Source organism: Nothobranchius furzeri, chromosome 13 (assembly GCF_043380555.1).
Source record: "Nothobranchius furzeri strain GRZ-AD chromosome 13, NfurGRZ-RIMD1, whole genome shotgun sequence".
Classification (NCBI taxonomy): Eukaryota; Metazoa; Chordata; class Actinopteri; order Cyprinodontiformes; family Nothobranchiidae; genus Nothobranchius; species Nothobranchius furzeri.
The window spans coordinates 64,266,875-64,286,874 of NC_091753.1; the positions used below are offsets into that span (position 1 = coordinate 64,266,875).

Genomic DNA, 20,000 nt, shown 5'->3' on the forward strand with positions numbered 1-20,000 from the left:
CTGACGAAGTCACTCGTGTGACTTCGTGCTCGGTCGGTGACAGCTGCTCCTCTGCTGCTTCGCGTCTCGTGGGAAGGGCCAAGCAGCAGCTTACGCGAGCAAAACGTGCTGCTGCAGTAACGTGCTGCTGACGGCTCCCGTGGAAACCCGGGGTTAGTCATGCCCATCTTCTCCCGGACCACGGGTCCCTGGAAGAACGAAAAAATGAATGCAAGTCAAGCGGGCTAAAAACGCAATTTTCTAATTCCACTTGTTATCTTCCATGGATTTCACATGTCACAAGTCCAGAACTACAAATGCACATCACCAAAGTGACATCATCGAACCAGACACAGAAAAACAGGGAAAATGTCTGCAAGTTCAGCGAACTTAAAAATCTTCCTTCAGGAGGAAAGAACCACCATAAATCTGGCCATGTGGTATTTAGCAGCTACGCTAGAGGAGAGGAGATTCTGTGGTGACGTCATATATGCAACGTGCCGATGTCATCCTAATTACGAACTTTTACAAGCTGATAAATCTCAAAGTACGTGACTGACGTGGTCGAAACACCCATCATTACTTTTCTTTTAAATTGCAGTACAACATATGTGTGATCCAGGGCGTAAGGCAGAGCGGGTTAGAAAATAGCTCTTTTAGCCCCGTTGGCTTGCCAGGGTTTTTCCTGCATTCATATTTGCGTGGCGGCCGCCTCTAGCTAATTTTGTGCCGCCCCAGGCTGATTTCACTCTGCCCCCAGCTATATGGATGTTATTTTAACAGCAGTTACAGCGTTGCGCCACTAGGAGCGCTGTATCAGCAGCAGTGCATCGAAAAGCGCTAAAACCGCTGCAGACAAAGATCAAAAACTACTATTCTCGCTAGTTGGTACATATCTATGGTTGGTGCTGTTGACGTCCTGATTTCCCCCATGCTCTTCCATATCAGAGCAGGACTGTACAGTGGTGTCTGTGCGTGTCTATTTTTAAACGTAGCACTGGTGCAACATCTTTGAATTACTATTTTCCCCAGAACTTTACTGAACAAAAGTAAGTTACGTGTAAGAAAAATGCTTTTCCTGGTGCGCAGTGTGGTCATCTGGATGCAGTGGAGGAAAATAAAGGAACCAGCAAAGGCAGAACCAGTCCAAAGTTTGGGATCAAAAGTGCAGCTACTCACAGATTGGCTAATGCTAAAGCTAAAGGGTAGCAGTCTCACGATCAAGTGGTGCACAGAAAAATATATGATGATGTAAAACTAAGAAAGACTAAACTCTACAAGCGGATGGAAAGTCCCCATCATCCTGTTTATTCTGCATCCTGCAGCGCTACGGATCAGAACCGCTGCAGATCCGAGTCACATTACTGCTATAAGTCTGGCAAGCCGTTGTAGTATATAATTCACAAACGCTTCTATCTTTGAACATAATTTAAACTGGATTATTGCTAACCCGTACATAATAGACATGCCACCGTTACATTGTTAGCAGCAGAAATTAAATGTTATTACCATTTCCAACACAAATGCATGTTAATGAAATGCATTATATTTTACTGCATATATTTATGTGTTGTTAATACAAACCTAAATGTTACTGAAATGTAGGTCAAATATTTAAAAATATTACAACTATAAATATCAGATGGAAAAAGGAACTAAACACTAGTCTAATGCATATTATTGAGACTTTCATAATAAGAGTCTGTTATTTCAGCCTGATAATTTTGTTGTTTTATTTCATATTTTTTAGCAGCAAACCTGTTTTGTTTAACTTGAAACGTTGTCAAATGGAATATTCTATTAATCACCAGAAGCTTGGATTAGAACACTTAACGAAAACATATTTAGCCTTTAAAAAAGTGAATGCACAGAGTACACATGTGCTGGCGCACGGTCAGGATGGTACCACCTCTGCCTCAGTTTGAGCCAGGAAAAAACCCTGCTTGCGTTCATTTTTTGTTTCTTCCGTGGGCCCATGAGCCGACCGGAAAGGGAGGAGACTTAGGCTCCCTGTGGACACACAATGGATAAATATAAATGGAAACACGGAGAAGACTCGCAAAGGAAACTAAAACCTGTATTTTGAGTCTTTTCTCTTGTCACTATCCTTTAATTGTGTTTAAATTCTTAAACATCAGTTTGGATATAGAGAGAACTAAAGAAGTAGAACTAATATGAGCGCTTGCATCTGCTGCTGTCAGATATTTATACACATGTGGGTTTCAGACACAGGCGTTAAAGGAATTTATTTGTATAGAAGATGATGTTAGAAAAATAGTTTATTTGGTCTCAAGTGTAAAATATTTCCCCTCGGTGTAAAAACATGTTTAATTTTATATAGAGTTCAGTTTCATTTCTAATGCGACTTTGCAGTGAAAGAAATCCCGTTGTTACGAGGACAGAGCAACGGTCGGTCCAGTCTAAACTGGAAGCCTGCTGAGAGACGTCCAGTCCTCTGGATGTTAAACAAGGGAAGTGGACACGGACAGGCAGCAACAAGTTCCTTTGTTGTTACTGTAAAGATGCTATTTTTAATTGATGATGTCATCATTTCATGAATGATTTTGTTCCTAAGAAACCTTTTAACCTGCGTTTGCCTCGATACTCTGAAAAACCAGTGGGTTCTACGCCGTTCATGCCCTCTGTGACTTCATCAGATTGACTTGTTACTTTGCATATATGGATCTTTATTTCTGCTAGACGTCCTTTTTCCTGTAATGAGTTTATTTCAGAGCTTGCTTTGAATAACATTGTTTGATTATGAAAAGAGTTTGCATAACGTAGTTAGTAGTGTGGTAAAGTCGCACCCTTGGCTAAATGATACCCTCCGGTCTCTACGCACCTATCTTAGAGCTGCGGAACAGAAATGGGCAAAACAAAAGATCCTGGTGATCAACTGAAATTTCAGGAATTACGTTCCTCATTCTCTGCCAGCATCACTGATGCAAAGAAAGCTTTCTACACTGACAAAATTCTCAGCTCTACTGACTCTCAGAAACTATTTTCAACATTCAAAACTCTGCTCACCCCTCCGTCTCCACCTCCTACCAACAATCTATCACCTGACACCTTTGCCTCATTCTTCACTGACAAAGTGGCAGCTATAAGCAAACAGTTTACTCAACTGGCCACACCTGAACATTCACTACCACAAACTCCTTCTAGCCCAACCATCTCAAGCTCTACTGCTTCATTTTCCTCTTTTCCCCTGTCACTGAGAACTGTGTGTCCAAGCTTCTCACGTGCAGCCGCCCTACTACATGCCCACTGGACCCCATTTCGACTAAGCTGCTCCAAGCTATTGCTCCTACAGTAGCCGCAGCAGTCACACGTGATCAACGCATCACTGACATCCGGTACATTTCCCACCTCTCTCAAGCATGCTCAGGTTAAACCGCTGCTTAAAAAACTCATCTCTTCCTCCAAATCATATGGAGAACTACCGACCTATCTCTCTCCTCCCTTTTCTGTCCAAAACCATAGAAAGTGTGGCTTTCAAGCAGATCACAGAATACCTCTCACAAAACTGTCTGCTTGACCCTTACCAATCTGGGTTCAAAATGGGCCACTCCACTGGAACTGCTCTGTTAGCAGTGACGGAATCCTTAAAAGAAGCTAGAGCGACAGGCAAGTCCTCCGTGCTTATCCTGCTCGACTTATCGGCAGCATTTGACACTGTCAACCATGGCTTCCTTTCGTCCACACTCTCTACCATGGGCATCACAGAGAAAGCACACGCCTGGTTTGAATCGTACCTCACAGGACGATCATTCAGTGTATCTTGGCTTGGACAATCATCTACCGTGCACCATCTTGCCACAGGAGTCCCCCAGGGCTCTGTACTAGGACCTCTTCTCTTTGCCATATACACCACCTCACTGGGTGAGATCATTCGATCACATGGCGTCTCCTACCACTGCTATGCAGACGACACCCAGTTCTATCTGTCATTTCCACCGGACGACCACACTGTCTCTGCACGAATATCAAACTGTCTCTCTGACATATCAAAATGGATGAAATCCCACCATCTCCAACTCAATCTCTCTAAAACTGAACTACTTGTCATCCCAGCAAAACCATCCATACAGCACAATATCTCAATCCAAAATGACTTCCTATCTCTGGCTCCTTCAAAGGCAGTTCGAAATCTGGGTGTTGTGATTGATGAACACCTGACCTTTAAAGATCATGTTGCCTCTGTTGCTCGTTCATGCTGCTTTGCGCTGTATAACATATGAAAGATCAGACCATACCTAACACAACATGCCACCCAACTCCTGGTGCAATCTACTGTCATCTCCCGCCTCCATTACTGCAATGCCCTTCTAACTGGTCTTCCAGGCTGTACTGTGAGACCTCTTCAAATGGTCCAGAACGCAGCGGCGCGTCTGGTCTTCAATCAGCCAAAAAGAGCACACGTCACCCCTCTGTTCATTGAGCTCCACTGGCTACCGCTAGCAGCACGCATCAAATTCAAATTGCTAACACTAGCATACAAAGTCCGAGACGGTACGGCTCCCATCTACCTGAATCCTCTTGCAAAGGCTTACGTCTCGGCCCGGCCGCTCCGGTCATCACAGGATCGTCGGCTAGCAGTGCCTACACCACGCTCAGGACAATCCAGACTCTTCTCATGCATCGTTCCACAAATGTGGAATGACCTACCAAGCACTACCAGAACAGGAGCTTCCTTTTCAATTTTCAAGAAACTCTTGAACACCCTGCACTTCAGAGAGCATCTTCTAAACTAGCACCCTCCCTGTACCCGTCCCCCCTCTCTACTGTCCACTCCTTGTTTCCTACTCTCCATGACTGATGTCAATGTTGTTGTTGTTATTGTTGTTGTTAGCCTCAAGGGCAACATGCCGATTGTCACTTGTAAGTCGCTTTGGACAAAAGCGTCTGCTAAATACATGAACATAAACATCAGCTATGGCTGCCTGAAGCTTCGTGTACATATGGCAGTATGAACTCTGAGTGTATTTCTGGTGTTGATTCATCAGCTTATTTACGTCCGTTCTGCTGAAGGGCTGACCCTGTCAACTGTGTGGAGACATGAAAGCTAATGGTGCCTGAAGCTACAGGGCCCCAAAGGCAAAACATGAGCAGCCTCATGTGACCCTCAGCGGGTCTGTGAGGCCAAGCTGGCAGGGTGAGGGCAACACAAGGACAGTGTTTGTGCAGGGCATGGGACTGGCCTCGGTGGCACACACACACTCAAACATACACACTCACTGACCAAAAACAGAGGCTTATTGTAAACACACGGCCCACTTGGGCCCACCCACTGCAGTCACACATTGGGTCAGATTTTGGACTTGTTTCTTCATCATTTCCCTTTTAATCACTAAATGTTTATATTTATCTTTTCTAACACCTCTCTTTCACTCTGGATCTTGGAATTCCTCTACTGGTCTCCGACCATCCCTGATGACAAACTCGTCTTTTATCCTGAAGGGGATTTCCCATTGTTGTTTTTCACTGTGAAGCCTTTCCTTGAATGGCTAATTCTTGTAAGATCTGAGGGGTTTCGAGGTAGAAAAGCGCTTCAACCTGTAACATCCCAAAGTGTTTGAGTTCAAACTCTAGAAAATAGAGATGTGATGTCTCGGTCTTGTTGGGTTTTTCAAAAGTAAAGCCATGACACATCAGTTCTAGGTGCTGCTGTGTAGTTTGAGTGAACGCCCTGCTTACTCACCAGCGTACCCTCATGGAGTTTTCACCAGTTGGCTCTAGTATGATTGAATGCCTTGTGACTGATATTTGTGTGCTCCTCCATATCCCAGAATGCAACACAAATTTGGCCACAGGAGGGCGTTTGGCTCAAATTTGAGGTACGTGTGTTTGTTGTGCTGAATAAAGGTTGGATCACCCTGGAGTTTGTTTGGAACCTGACACAGACTACCGAGTCCACTTCAGGCTGCTTTTGTTTAATCATTAAAGTCATGTTATTGCAGTCTTGATTAATCAGTCTGCATTCAGAATAAATTAATGAGCTAATACCACATCAAGTTTTATTTCGATATCTGTGAAAGGCAGTTTTGGCGAGCCTTATTTATCTAGCACATTTCATACACAGAAGCAACTCAGTGTGGTTTCCAGTTAGCAAGAATATTAAAAATCAACACGACACAAATAACATTTTAGTTTAAAAATTAAAAGAAACAGACAAAGTTAAAGGGTGAGCATAGGGCTGGGACGATAATCACTAAATCAATAGATAGATGATGGATGAACTCAATATCGGTCAGATAGGAGACCTGCATGTCAACCACACCCCCTTAGCATCATCTTAGGTGAATGACTAGCGTTGCTAGGGGACGGATAAAAAGAACAAGGATGAACACATTCCTTACAGGAATAGACTTCTGAAAGAGGCTGGAGATCAGTATTTTCAGAAATTGTTCACGGTCGACATTGTAGATCCCTACGACCTCAAAGGCCCGGATCACCCCCGTCTTAGCCAGATCCCTCGTTGGGAGTATAATCACGTAAAAAACGATGAACATGAAGGTGATTTGCAAATTTGTGGTTGTCCAGTCGGACCGGCTCTGCGACAGCTTTTTGAGCCGTCCCACGACCCAAAGTCTACAAGCACCGGTTGAAAACCTACAATGCCTGTCTGCAATCGACCAATGAAAACACACCTTTGGGGTGCCGCAGCTGCAAGACTCCGCCTCTCTGAGCTTCGGTTTTAATTTATGTTTAAAATCCGGTTTACAGTATAAACTACACACCAGTATTTATTTCTGTTAATAGCCCAGTTAAAACCGGAGTTATACTAAAGTTATTAAACTACCTTTTTAGACCTTCAGATAAATTGTGAAAACCATGATTCTGTGAGAGCTGAGAGGAGATGAGCTCACGAACATAAAAATAAAACACAGAAACATGAGATCCCTTTGCTGTTGGTGGAAATTTCACATACCGTAAATCCTCTAATATTAGCGTGTATTTAATTAACTGCCAGGTATCATATTTTGGCCGGTGTCGGAGTCGGCGGAGGTGAATAATGGCCGGTTTTTTATTGTGGCCGGGTGGACTGTGGTAACAAGCAAGTACGGGGGGCGGTTGTGTCATCCGTCTCACTTTTGATTTGCCAGTGATAGACCGCGAGGGTAACTTTAACTGTGCGGAGACGAAGAGGAGGCGATAATTTGATATCAAGTTCAAAGAACGTGCTGATTATGCTGCAGAACACTCTGGGGAGCAGTAGCAGGGGTTGTTTGAACTAGTCGACTTCACTATAGTGACTTGTTATGCCTGTCATCGACTAGTCGCTGTCACGTGATAATGACCGACAAGATGCAGTCCTTGGAAAAGACAGCAGCCTGCTGTCAGCAGGTGACAGGTGATGCGCCCCGATCCACAGCAGCGAAACGCATCAGGCACAAATAAAAGAATAAAAGACAGAAAACATAAAAGGAAATGAGCCGACATGAACGATCGCGTGTTAAATTAGTTTTTGAGGTGGGGACACCTGATTTGATAATGTTACTGTGGCCGTGCTCAGGACGCAGATGTCTGGAGCGCGTCAACAATCAGAGCTTTGCATGTGCAAGCTGGTTAAGGTTAGGATGGAGGTGAGGGGAAGGTTAAATTGCAAAAGGGAAAAGGTCACAATTTGGTTAAATGTCCGTTTTACGGCGGGTGTCAGTACCGACGCTCTGGCACAGCGCGTTGCCTCCCGTGGCCACCAAGCAGTGCGCACTCCGCTGTTTTTGTGGTCGGTAGATCTTTTAGATCTGCAGTTCAAAGGTAACTCATGAGGTGAATATATATGAACCCAGGTAGCAGTTTCTCTTTAGGATTGAGAGGAGATGCAGGAAGATAATAAACAGGCAGGACAGAAAAATAGTCAAATAAAAACAAGTTAGTTTTTGTACCTGCTGGTTGCAACAAACAGACACCATTGAAGGTCATCAGAAGTGAGGAACAGAAAATGAAATAATTGTTTTAATGTTTAGAGCAGCAGGAACTCCGAGAGGCTGCAGGCGCATCAGTGAGTTTGCGGCCGCTGCGCGGGGGGAGGGGGGTGGGGGGCTGAAGCAGAAACTACCGTTGTTAAAAGAAATGTGTTTAACTTTGAAAATGTGGGCGCAATTTTAATTGTCCAAAACTCAAACGAACCATTAGTTCATTTTGCTCAAATAGAAATAGAGGCCTGCCTCTAATACTGGTCCTCCTTCCAATAAAGGCCTGGAGCTTGATGAGCTTGAGTCAAATACAGGCCCGGGCCTGTATTAGAGGATTTACGGTATTCTGCTGATAAGGATGGTTCAGTAGCGTTTAGCTGCAGCGGGACAGAGGAAGCTCTGTGACAGCGGGTGGGAGCTGTCACATGGAGCGGCAGAGTAAAAAGTGAGACAGACTTAATGGCAAAAGTTATAGCGCAGTGATCTGTGACAGATTTTCACTTCTCTGTAGTTTAGCGGGGTTTTAAGTATAAAGGAGGGTGAAAAGGATGGATGACCAGCAGACAGATCAGCTACGGAGACCCGCAGCCAGAATCTGACGCCAAAGCGAGGGTTTAAAGTCGGGTCATGAGCTGACATAAAAATGATGTGTTTTTAACTTTCCAGCTTTGTTAGCGGTCTGCTTGGAGACGTATGCTTTCGGGAGGTGCGCTCATGACGCAGCGTGTCCTGCTGGAGAAAGACGTTGTGCCGTCTGCTTCGCAGAAATCTTGTGTCCTACAGTGTGACACCTCTCTGGAGTTCTCACAGAGTGACAGGAACAATCCTGTATGACGGCCAGAATTGCTCAGTGTGATCGAGCTTAAGGGAACAAACGGAGCTCTGAGGTTTCATCGCTGCTGAAAATATGTCACTGAAGTAAGTTAACTAAAGATTTACTTGTTGTATTTTAAAGGGTGTACTTGTTCTTGCATTATTATATTAACAGTATATAAGTTGTTATTTTGGTCTCGATAATGTCAACAATAATGTGTATTGTCAGTAATTTGTTGGACAATATATCGTCCAGCAGAATTTATCATCCCAGCCAGGCCTAGGTGAGCAGTTACCGTGCAGAACATTCATTCAAGGGCTGACGAAAACACGAAGCTTTTCAATGTAGGTTTAGAAGTTTCAAGAGTTGGGGTGCTTTTGAGGTCACGAGGAAGCTGATTCCATCTGTGAGCAGCATAGTAGCTAAGCCCTGTTTGGTTCTGACCCGAGGTTCTACCAGCTGACTGTTTTCCAGTTTCTTAGCTGTTGAATTTAACTCTACAATGGAGTTAGTAATAAAATCTATTCTATTCCATTCTAACATCAGCACATATAGAGAAAATGTATAAGAGAACAGGTAAACACACAAAGGAAATAAGCTATTATAACCTTCAACCACTAAAAACAACAAATAAAAAGGAAACTTGGGGTTCCAGAACATCCAATGGTTGTTTTTTAAAGTACAAGATTTGTCCAGTAGTTCTGAAATAGTGTGTGAACAAGCAGAGTTGACTCCATTAATGATGAAGTTTAAGGCAAAGCTCTCATTCATTGTTACAGAGCTCAGATGGTGTGCTAGCAATCACTCTCAGCTAGCACAACAGCAAACTTTAGCTCTGTCTGAGTGAGTTAGAGATGCGTTTATGTTTGCTATGTTTGTTTGGCTGTGGTGACCATCAGTTACGTTGACCTCAAAGGCCAGTGGGTCAAAGATGCACATCCAGTGATGACTTTCTGGAAATTGTGATAAAATCTGCTAAGTGACATCTTACCTACACAGATTCAGGCAAAATCATTACCACCCGCCTCTCACCTTCATAGTGACAACAAAGAGCGGCAACAACTGGCTTTATACACTTGGCTGTAAAGCATCATTCATTTCCATCCTTTGTTTGCTCTTCCTGCCATTTAAAGTGCTGCTTTGATTGGTCTAGAATTTCTTGGTCATTTAAAGGTTTTGGGCCTCTCACATCCAGCTGCTGTTTCTTCCTCCTTGCTTTGCCTGGTCGTAACTTAATGGGTTTCTTTTTCTCAAATGGTAAAGCTAATCTCCGTCTTTGGGTTTCATGTCTGTTTTACAGAAACTGTTCTTTGTTGTTGGTCATCTAAAGGGGTTTCTTGAAGATGTTTTGCTTCTCATCTGAGGAGCTTTCTCAAAGCTTTTTCTTTCCTCTAATAAGAAGTGAAACATCTTCATAAAACCAAAGAAGTCCAGTTGCCTTCATTTGAACACCTTTGGATGACCATGACCTGGATGACTGGGAACCTTCACCAGTATTTTGTTGTTGGTCCTCCAAACCACTCACTGAGGTAGCTCACCTGTTTTCAGGTACTCCACCAGCCACAGGTGAGCTAACCTTCTAACAGGCTTCGGCTCTTTGATGTCCACTAGGAACACCCTTTGAACTTTGCCAAAAGGATTAGTATGGCCTGAAACCAAAAACACATTCATGTAAAGGATATCCTACTTATTCTGCTCTAACAAAGGTTGGTAAAGATAATTGCATCACTCTGGCATGACTGGATTACGTCGATTTAGAAGACAACAAAGCAAACTGTTGAAAATCCATCCATCCATTTTCATCTGCTTATCCAGAGTCGGGTCGTGACCCAAGGCGAGAGGCCCAGACTTCCCTCTCCCCAGCCACTTGGGCCAGCTCCTCCGGGGGAATCCCAAGGCGTTTCCTGGCCAGGTGAGAGACATAGTCCCTCCAGCATGTCCTGGGTCTACCTTTAGGTCTCCTCCCGGTTGGACGTGCCCGTAAAACCTCACCAGGGAGGCGTCCAGGAGGCATCCTGACCAGGTGCCCGAGCCACCTGTTGAAAATCTTTTTTTATTTTTTATTTGTCGTCGTCTTCCTCCGCTTATCCGGGTCCGGGTCGCGGGGGCAGCATCCCAACTAGGGAGCTCCAGGCCGTCCTCTCCCCGGCCACCTCCACCAGCTCCTCCGGCAGGACCCCAAGGCGTTCCCGGACCAGATTGGAGATGTAACCTCTCCAACGTGTCCTGGGTCGACCCGGGGGCCTCCTGCCGGCAGGACATGCCCGAAACACCTCCCCAGGGAGGCGTCCAGGAGGCATCCTGACCAGATGCCCAAACCACCTCAACTGACTCCTTTCGATTCGGAGGAGCAGCGGTTCTACTCCGAGTCCCTCCCGAATGTCCGAGCTCCTCAACCTATCTCTAAGGCTGAGCCCGGCCACCCTACGGAGGAAACTCATTTCGGCCGCTTGTATCCGCGATCTCGTTCTTTCGGTCATTACCCAAAGCTCATGACCATAGGTGAGGATTGGGACGTAGATCGACCGGTAAATCGAGAGCCTGGCTTTCTGGCTCAGCTCCCTCTTCCCCACGACAGATCGGCTCAGCGTCCGCATCACTGCAGATGCCGAACCAATCCGCCTGTCGATCTCCCGATCCCTCCTACCCTCACTCGTGAACAAGACCCCGAGATACTTAAACTCCTCCACTTGAGGTAGGACCTCTCCCCCGACCCGATCCTTATTTTTTATTTATTTATTTTTTATAGAAAAGACAACACTGGCCACGGCTCTGACTCTGTGTCCATGAGTGTTTTATGAATGACTGGTTGGGAGTTTTTCTCCTAGTGACTGTTTGTCACTCACTTCCTCATTGGTGTCATTCCTTCCTGTCTGAGAAGTGGGCGTGTCCCTGTGTGTGACTAAAGGTGGTGTGGATTATTGCCCCGATGTGGGTTACTCATCAACTTGGGTCTCATGAAAACAGAAATAAATACACGTCTATTTATTACACTTTTCACACGTCCGGTCATGCTGTCTGACCAGAAGGTATTTTTACACAGGTTTGGTTTCCACGTGCTAACACAGGCATGAGTCCAGGTTGGCTTTGGGAGAGCAGATGAAAGAAATGTTTGTGAGGAACAGGAATGCCGCATCAGTAAATGGTCTCTGAACAAAAGCTGTTATAGATGGTAGAAACAACATAATCACAGATGCCTCATCATCAAACTCAGTGTTACAAGAGACTGTTTATCATCTACATCTAAATATCACCCTGAGACAGGTGACTCAAGCCCCCTCTGGCACCGCAAACACACACATGCATGCACACACACACACACGCTTTATAATAACCAATGTTTCAGGTATAAAGACCATTTCATTATGCAGTTGTATCTTTTAAGGACTTTAATAAGTAACATAAAAAGATGAATTTTGTCTTGTTTTCATTTAAAATTGTTGTGACCCAGTAAATGAGCACCACGGGTCTCCGCACACAAAGAAAAACTAAATAAAGACGTCTAAGTCATCTTTATTATTTACATACATCCTTCTGTCTAAATTAGCTCCTAGGAACACTTCTCCTTCCCAGCAGTGGAAATGCTGACTCAAGCAGCCACGCCGTACATCTCCATCGTAGTCATGTACCGGACCATGGTGGGTGTAGCAGAGCGGGAGCGAGCGAGGCCTTAGTTCCTCCTTGTGAACTTTATTTTTAGCTTGTCAAAGAAAATGTGTCACAGGACCCTTCATCACCAGGCGTGACCTTTTAAACACACACCATTTGTTAAAGCCGGTCGTTTCTCCCGTCTGTGAGACGCAGACGCGTGGACACTCCGGCCATTGTAGTGGGCGTCACAGGCCTCTGCCTGTGTGACAGAGAGCTTCAGGGACGGAGTGCTGAGTAACACAAGTGTTTACTGTTAAATTCATCTGGGCATGAAAGCCATCACAGCATGTCGCTGGTTCAGAGGAAGCAAGCATCCACTCTGTCCTTATTATATGTGCTGTTAGTGAATTGTGCCCTGTGTGCTTCAGGGTTTGTGCTTACTTTAGCCAAAGACTGACTTTTTAATTAAAGCTCTAGATTTAGTGTCGCTCTCGTCTACCAGTGAATCTGCAGATATCCGATCAGAGGAAAGAACTCAATGTCTCTTTTGATTCCTGGCACATCTGTTAAAGGAAACCCATTCAGGACAGTGCTGAGTCATTCCACTTGAAGAAATCTTACACTAGAAATACCAGCTGCACCCGAGTCGAGTTGTTTTTCCTAATCAGAAAATCCTCCCATTTGTGGAGGAAACAGGACTGGTTCATAAGCAGGATAGTGTTTCTGAATGTGCCTGAGAGCTTGCTGTATCCATTCTCCCTGCGCTGGTACTTGTTCTCCTCTAATCCTCCCTCTGAAACTTTAACCTTGACAGCAGGCCTCTGGCGGTCTGCCAGCATGTCCTCAGTAACCCAGCTCCACCTGAGCAGGTACGGTATGTGGGTCGGAGGTTGACTGCATTCCAATCACATTAGCTTGGGACCATTCTCAGTCCAGCTGCTGTGGAAGCATCACTGCTGCAGCTCATAATTACAGAGGGAGCTCACACACACACACACACACACACACACACACACACACACGCGCGTGTGTGTTCCTGCTAACTCTGATACCACCACTCTGTTGGTGTTTCAGTCGGACCAAGCATCATGTTCAGTGGCAGCCTGTGGTCTTCGTTTACACTGGAGATAAAAGGTGGCGTGAATACCAGAGCTGCGACATCAGCTGTGTGTGTGTGTGTGTGTGTGTGTGTGTGTGTGTGTGTGTGTGTGTGTGTGTGTGTGTGTGTGTGAGCTTGGGAAACATTTACTCTGTAGATTGGGACGGTTGGATAGTCCAATGCTGATATCATTTGTGGTAAATCTTTCAAATCTTTAGAAACATTTCCAAATCCATTTCTTTAATATTCTAAAGTCTTTGTTTTGTGATTTAACCACATTTCTATTTAACCAAAAAGTGCCCTCCAATAATAAGGTGGAATGATAATTTATCCATCCATCCATTTTCGTCCACTTGAGTTGGAAATGGGTAGAATGCCTTCTCCAGCTCAGGGATGAGGTCCTGCCCCAAGTCGAGGAGTTTAAGTATCTTGGAGCCTTGTTCACAAGTGAGGGAAAGGATTGGTGCTGTGTCTGCAGCGATGCGGGTGTTGTACCCATCTGTTATGGTGAAGAGAGAGCTGAGCAAGAAGGCAAAGCTCTCCATTTACCGGTCGATCTACGTTCCTACCCTCACCTATGGTCACGAGCTTTGGGTAGAGACCGAAGGCACGAGATCACGGATACAAGCGGCTAAAATGAGTTTTCTCTGCAGGGTGGCTGGGCTGTCCTTTAGAGATAGGAGAAGATACTCAGTCATCCGGGAGGGGCTCAGAGTAGACCCGCTGCTCTTCCACATTGAGAGGAGCCAGTTGAGGTGGCTCGGGCATCTGGTCAGGATGCCTCCCTGGTGACGTTTTCCAGGCATGTCCAACCAGGAGGAGACCTAAAGGAAGACCCAGGACACACTGGAGGAACTACCGTAAATCCTCTAATACAGGCCCGGGCCTGTATTAGAGGATTTACGGTATGTCTCTCGTCTGGCAGTGATGAGTCTCTTTTGATGATTTGTAAAAGTAAACAAATAAACAACTTATCTTGTAAGAGGATCCCCCCCCCCCCCCCCCCTCCCGCTACATTACACAGTCAGGAGAGGCTCATTCTAAACATCATTCTAATGCATGATTCTATCTCACCGTCACTAGCCATCCATGAACACTGCTGCATGCAGAAACCAGGATTTTTTCCCCAACCCGAACCCCATAACACAGAACCGGTTGTTAATGCTTTTAACTCCATGACATTAGCTTTGTTTGTTTTTTATGCTGAACTTGCGTATATCTGTGAATATTAAGCACATTTTTAGAACAACTTTACTGGTTTGTGGGGTGTGACGCATAAGAATGGTGATTTGGCGTTCCCTGGTGGTGATATGTGGATAGTGCATCTGAAATCAGCCCAGTCGTCACAACCGCAAATTTCTGACGTAATTATTAGAATTATGAGCGATAAAGCTATTTGTAACACATTCATAATGTTAACACTTTTCTAATTGGTGTTCCTCCTGAAAACTTTTGTTTTTACAGGAAATATGATTAAATAATGATTAAATGTTTTATTTAAACAAGTTAGAGACTAATGTTTAGTGAGCATTTTTGTATTGTTTTTTTCTGCCTGCTTGAATTTTCCTGTTGGTTTAAAAAAACTGAAATTTTACTTCAAATTACAAATATTAGAAAGATTTTATTTTCTTTTTTCAAATTAGCTTTTATTTATCTCCCCATAGACCATCATTTTGTAAGGAAGCAAATAGATAAGAAACATGATAATAACTGGCTAACATGTTCTTTTTGGCACAACACCTGCTGAAATGCACTCCACCAAAAAAAGATGTCACCAGCTGCCACTGCTAGCCGTGCTGGTTGCTTCCATGTGGTGACAGAAGCAAACCATTATCCAAGAAATGAAGAAATGCTGCCGAAACAGAAAAAACAGACAGTTGTATACAACCATAGGCGTTTTAATGTCTTAATCTGATATATTTTGTCATAAAGCCACCTATGATAGACCTATGAGGCATAAATAATCCAGCATCAGACCATTTGTTTTTGGTTTTGAAGATGAAGCCAGTCTCCTCACACGCAGTAAATGTAAAGTTCCGTTAAGAGGAATGCTCCGACAGCACTCGGCTTACAGACACACTTGCAGGATGATTTCCATTTGCATGGTTGGTAATGCTAAGTGCCGGAGATTGTGGCTTCAAATGCACCACTGATGTATGTTGCACCATTTTGCAGCCCATGTGCTGGTGGCTTGAGTACTTAACTGTGAGGGAAAGGACCATTAGAGGGTGGATTGTGGACCAGTGGAAGAGTTGGTGTAGGCCTCTTTAGGGCGAGGTCATGAGAAAAACCCAGGTGGAAGCAGCGCAGCTGCACAGCTGTGGTTGAGGGATGAGCTCAAAGGAAACCAAGCTGTGGGTTGTTTTTAAACCAGCAGCTGAGAACCAACTCGGGTTTCAGTTGAGCGCTGTTGTAGCGGGGCCTGTGTTGGCATGGACCAGTGAGCATCCATGCATTCAACTGCCTGTCTTAATGCTTATATTACCTCTTTTTATGAAAAATACATGTTGGGCTTGTCCTTGTCTGACACAGGTGTGCTGCTTTCTAGCATGTCCGTGTGTTTTTGGTAATTACCATGGTAGCAGCCCATATGGAAGCTTGTGTGCCCTTTAACACATGCAGTGCCCCTTTATTAACGGTGTGTGTTTTCATCGTATGTGTTTTGTTCTGTGGAGCAGATGAAGGGAAGGCAGGCTGAACTCTGAGCACTGGCCTCCATCCAGCAGCCTCTCTGGACTGGGTCAGAGCTCACAGGGACTCTGTTTGTGGCATCCACTTCTTATGATTGTATGATGACGTCACAAAGACCTGATGCTTGTTTTCATACTGCCAGACTGTTTTAGAGCTTCAGAAACGTTCCTGCCTGTACAGGGTATCCGCGGGTCCTTAAAACGTCTTAAAAAGTCTTAAATTTGCTTTTCCAAATTTAAGGCCTTAAAAATCCTTAAAAATTACAAATAATCCTTAAATCCAGTTTCCAAAGGTCTTAAATTACCAAAGACCCAATAAACAAGATTATTTTATCTCTATAAAATCTTCGTGAATTTCTAGTCAGTGTTCAGCATTTTTTGTGTGTGATGTTGGCGTAAGTGGAACCGTACACATTCAGTTGGTTGTGAAAGGGGGCTACTTTTAGATGAGCACATTAGCTGGTTAAGCTAGCGGGAGCTTTCGCCATGGGGAAGTGCAAGTTTAATGGTAACTGGATGGCTAATCCCACATTCGTGACGTGGTTAGCACCGGTTCCAGACAACAGCTGGAAATTATAGCTTAAATTTAATTAAAAAATAGCTTAAATTTGGTCAAAGTGGCCCTAAAAAAGGTCTTAAAAAGTCTTAAATTTGGTTCCCTTAAACCTGCAGCTACCCTGCTGTAGATGAAGTTCAGAATAGAGCTCATCTGCCTTCTAGATCAGAGCTTTTGATATAATCCTCAGCACTGAGCAACACACCTAACTTCTCATCACTAGTCACGATTTGAATAAAAATTAGTACTGCAGTATCTAAAGTCTGATGCAGCCGGTGTCTCCCAAACCCTCATCCGCTCCACGTAAACAACAACCACCCTCCCAGTTAATGTTCGGTCTGACTGTTTTGAAGCAGGATGCTGTTGTGTGAACCTGATGTCTACAGCGTGAAATACAACTGTTGTGGTGAAAAAATGCAAGTCACTGTGAAGTCACCGTGTGCGAGACTAAATGCACAGCAGCCCATCACAACACTGTTCTGTGATCAGTGGCATGAAGCACAGCAGCTATCATGGCTGTAAAGAGTTCTAATGAAGCACGTTTTGCCCAGGAGACCCCTGGAGAGACTCAGACAGGCGTGTGTACAAGAATAAAAACATCTGAAGCTCAGCGTCTGTTCTGTGTTCTTTCTTCTCCCAGGTCCTTATGGTGGAGTTAGGTTCTCTTTGCCATGCCTCCTGCTATGACAGACCTCCTGGACATATGGGCGTCCCACTCGCCCCTGGCCGGACATGCCCTGGAGAAGATCACCGTGGACTTCCTGCTGCCCACTGGGATCTACATCCAGATGGATGTTCCCCGGGACGCCACAATCCAACACATCAAACTAGTGAGTGTTGGATCCAACAGGGATTAGGAGCCAGATGTTTATGCTGTTATTATGTGTCCTAACATCCACAGAGACACGTCTGAAAAGGTAAAGCCTATCTTCATCACCGTAATGATAATAATGAGAGGCTACAGTCCACACAGGGTCAGAATAAGACAGGTGAGACGTGTTTTCTCAGAGGCCTGAGCGTTTGTCAGCCACAGGTTACTGCTGTCGGCACTTTTGGTCTGGGCGGCGGTGTTATGTGACGTCCTTTTCTGCTCGCTGTAATGTAATTAGATATTTAATCTTCAATCATAGATACGTGACAATAAAAAACACGTTCTGCTGAATCTTGTTCTCTGTTCTATGAAAGTCGGTAATGCAAGTGGTGTGAGTTTTATTACCAAGTGGCCCATTAGCGTGTGCTTAATATCATGTCCAGCTTTATCTAAAATAGCCAGGTATGCAGACAGATGTTACTTTATTAATCGTTCACCTGCAAACAGGAATGATGTTTTTCTGCCGACTTGGTCTGATGACAGAAACACACGAGAGATCGTCTTCCTTGTGTTTATTGTGATGAGGAAGAAAACATCAGGAAGTCAGACCTGGCAGATGTATTCATGTGAAAACGGGGCAGATAGAGGGATGCTAGGTGGAGCGTCGGTTTGTCTAAACGCTGGAACACTTTGATCACTGATAACGTGATTAAAGCCTGCAGAGGTCACTCAGCTATAAGGCTTAATTCATCCATCCGGAAGACTGATGTTTCCTGGAAATCAGACGGATTTTTGAGAGTTTCAAGACCAGACATTTGCAAATTCTGGACTTGCTGTTCTTACTTGATCTTCTTTTCTGTTACATAGAAGGTCAAAAAGTGTGTTGCAAGTAATAGCATGAACATAAATGTCAGAACATTGCTGAGAAATATAATAAGTATAAAATCACAGGTCTCTGAACCTGAAAGTAGGCAGGTGGGTGTGTTTGGAGTTGTACCTGCTCACACTGGGGTGATGGCCTGATTGTATCAACCAGAAACTCTGTGATTCACGTGGGTTCCCAATCATGAACCATGTGCTCTGTCAGCATGACCATATGATGCTGTTTACCATCAGAAACCATGAAATCACAAGCATTATGAGAGAAACTCCTTTCTGCTCTTCTCCAGCTCTTATGGAAGCAGGCTCAGAACTTCCCACTCTTCCCCTCCCTCGGTGAAATGGAGAGCCACATGTTCGAGTGTGTCAACCAAGCAGCTGTACATGAGGAGCTGGAGGATGAAACCCGCCGCCTGTGCGATGTTCGACCTTTTCTTCCAGTCCTCAAGCTTGTGACCCGCAACTGTGGACGAGCTGAGCGTCTGCTGGACTCCAAAATCGGCGTGCTCATCGGCAAGGGTGAGGCTGCACCCCAGTGTTTTCTTATTTATTTATTTCTTTATTTAACCTTTATTTACCCAGGAAAAAAAGTCCCATTGAGATTTAAAACCTCTTTTTCAAGGGAGTCCTGCAGCAAACATCACACAAATATACAAGACACAATTTACAATTTAAACTTGCATGAAAACAATCTAAAATAAAATTTCTAAGAACAAACTTAAGTAAAATATTTAAAACTTTAAACAAGCCCAAAAATAAAATCAGTCTAAATAAAACAGTTGCATGTTATTGAGTTAGTCTCAAGATTTCTTAGTTTAGATTTAAAAACATTCAATGAAATGAACTCTGTCATCTTCCATTTTTCCTGCAACTCATTCCAAGCTGACGGCGCTGAATGGGCAACAGCTCTCTTTCCAAGTTCAGTACGTACAAACGGGACAGAAAGCAGCAAAGTGTCTTGTAGACGAGGAGAATAACCACCTGCAATTTTCATTTTAAGTAGGGAAGTTAAGCAGGAAGGTAGCAGACCAATATATATATATATATATATATATATATATATATATATACATAAATCTGAAAATGAGACTTCCTCCTGATGGTCAAAGCAGGCCATCCCATCTGAGAGTACAACTCACAATGATGAGTCGAGTATTTACGGTTAGTGATAAGCCTTAGAGCAGCATGATGCACTGTGTCAAGTGACTGAAGACATTTAGCTGAAGCGTTCATACACAAAATATCTCCATAATCCAGGACAGGAAAAACTGTTGCAACAACAAGACGCATCTTTGCATTAAAAGAGAAACATAACTTATTTTGAAAATAAAAACGCAGTCTTAACTTCAGCTTGTTCACCAGATTCTCCACATGAGGTTTGAAGGTGAGTGAGTCATCAATCAAGAAACCCAGATATTTATACGAGTGAACCAACGATATTTCTTCACCATCAAGAGTGGTCGCTGAAGGAACCACTTGAGCCTGTCTCCTGGAGTTTGTAAACAACATGAGCTTGGTTTTGTCTGCATTGAGAACAAGTTTAAGCTGAAGTAACAAATGTTGGACAGCAACAAAAGCTTTCTGTACTCAATCTATAGCTTGAGTAAGAGTGTTTCCACAGCTGTAAATAACTGTTTCAGTGGCATAAAAGTGCAGGTTTGC

The 20,000-nt window shown here is 44.1% G+C and overlaps 1 protein-coding gene across 2 annotated transcripts in view; it reads left to right on the forward strand.

Annotated features, from left to right (window-relative positions):
• pik3cb (phosphatidylinositol-4,5-bisphosphate 3-kinase, catalytic subunit beta) overlaps positions 1-20,000 on the forward strand; it is a 101,312-nt gene that overhangs the window by 42,739 nt on the left and 38,573 nt on the right. The window contains exons 1-3 of one of the 2 annotated variants that reach the window (XM_070543769.1): positions 8,605-8,816; positions 17,289-17,478; positions 18,629-18,857. In XM_070543769.1, coding sequence (XP_070399870.1) covers positions 17,320-17,478; positions 18,629-18,857 — 388 coding nt within the window. In that variant the 5' untranslated portion in view covers positions 8,605-8,816; positions 17,289-17,319. Of the gene's footprint in view, positions 1-8,604; positions 8,817-17,288; positions 17,479-18,628; positions 18,858-20,000 lie in introns of those variants that run through there. The other variant, XM_070543768.1, reaches the window with a different exon arrangement.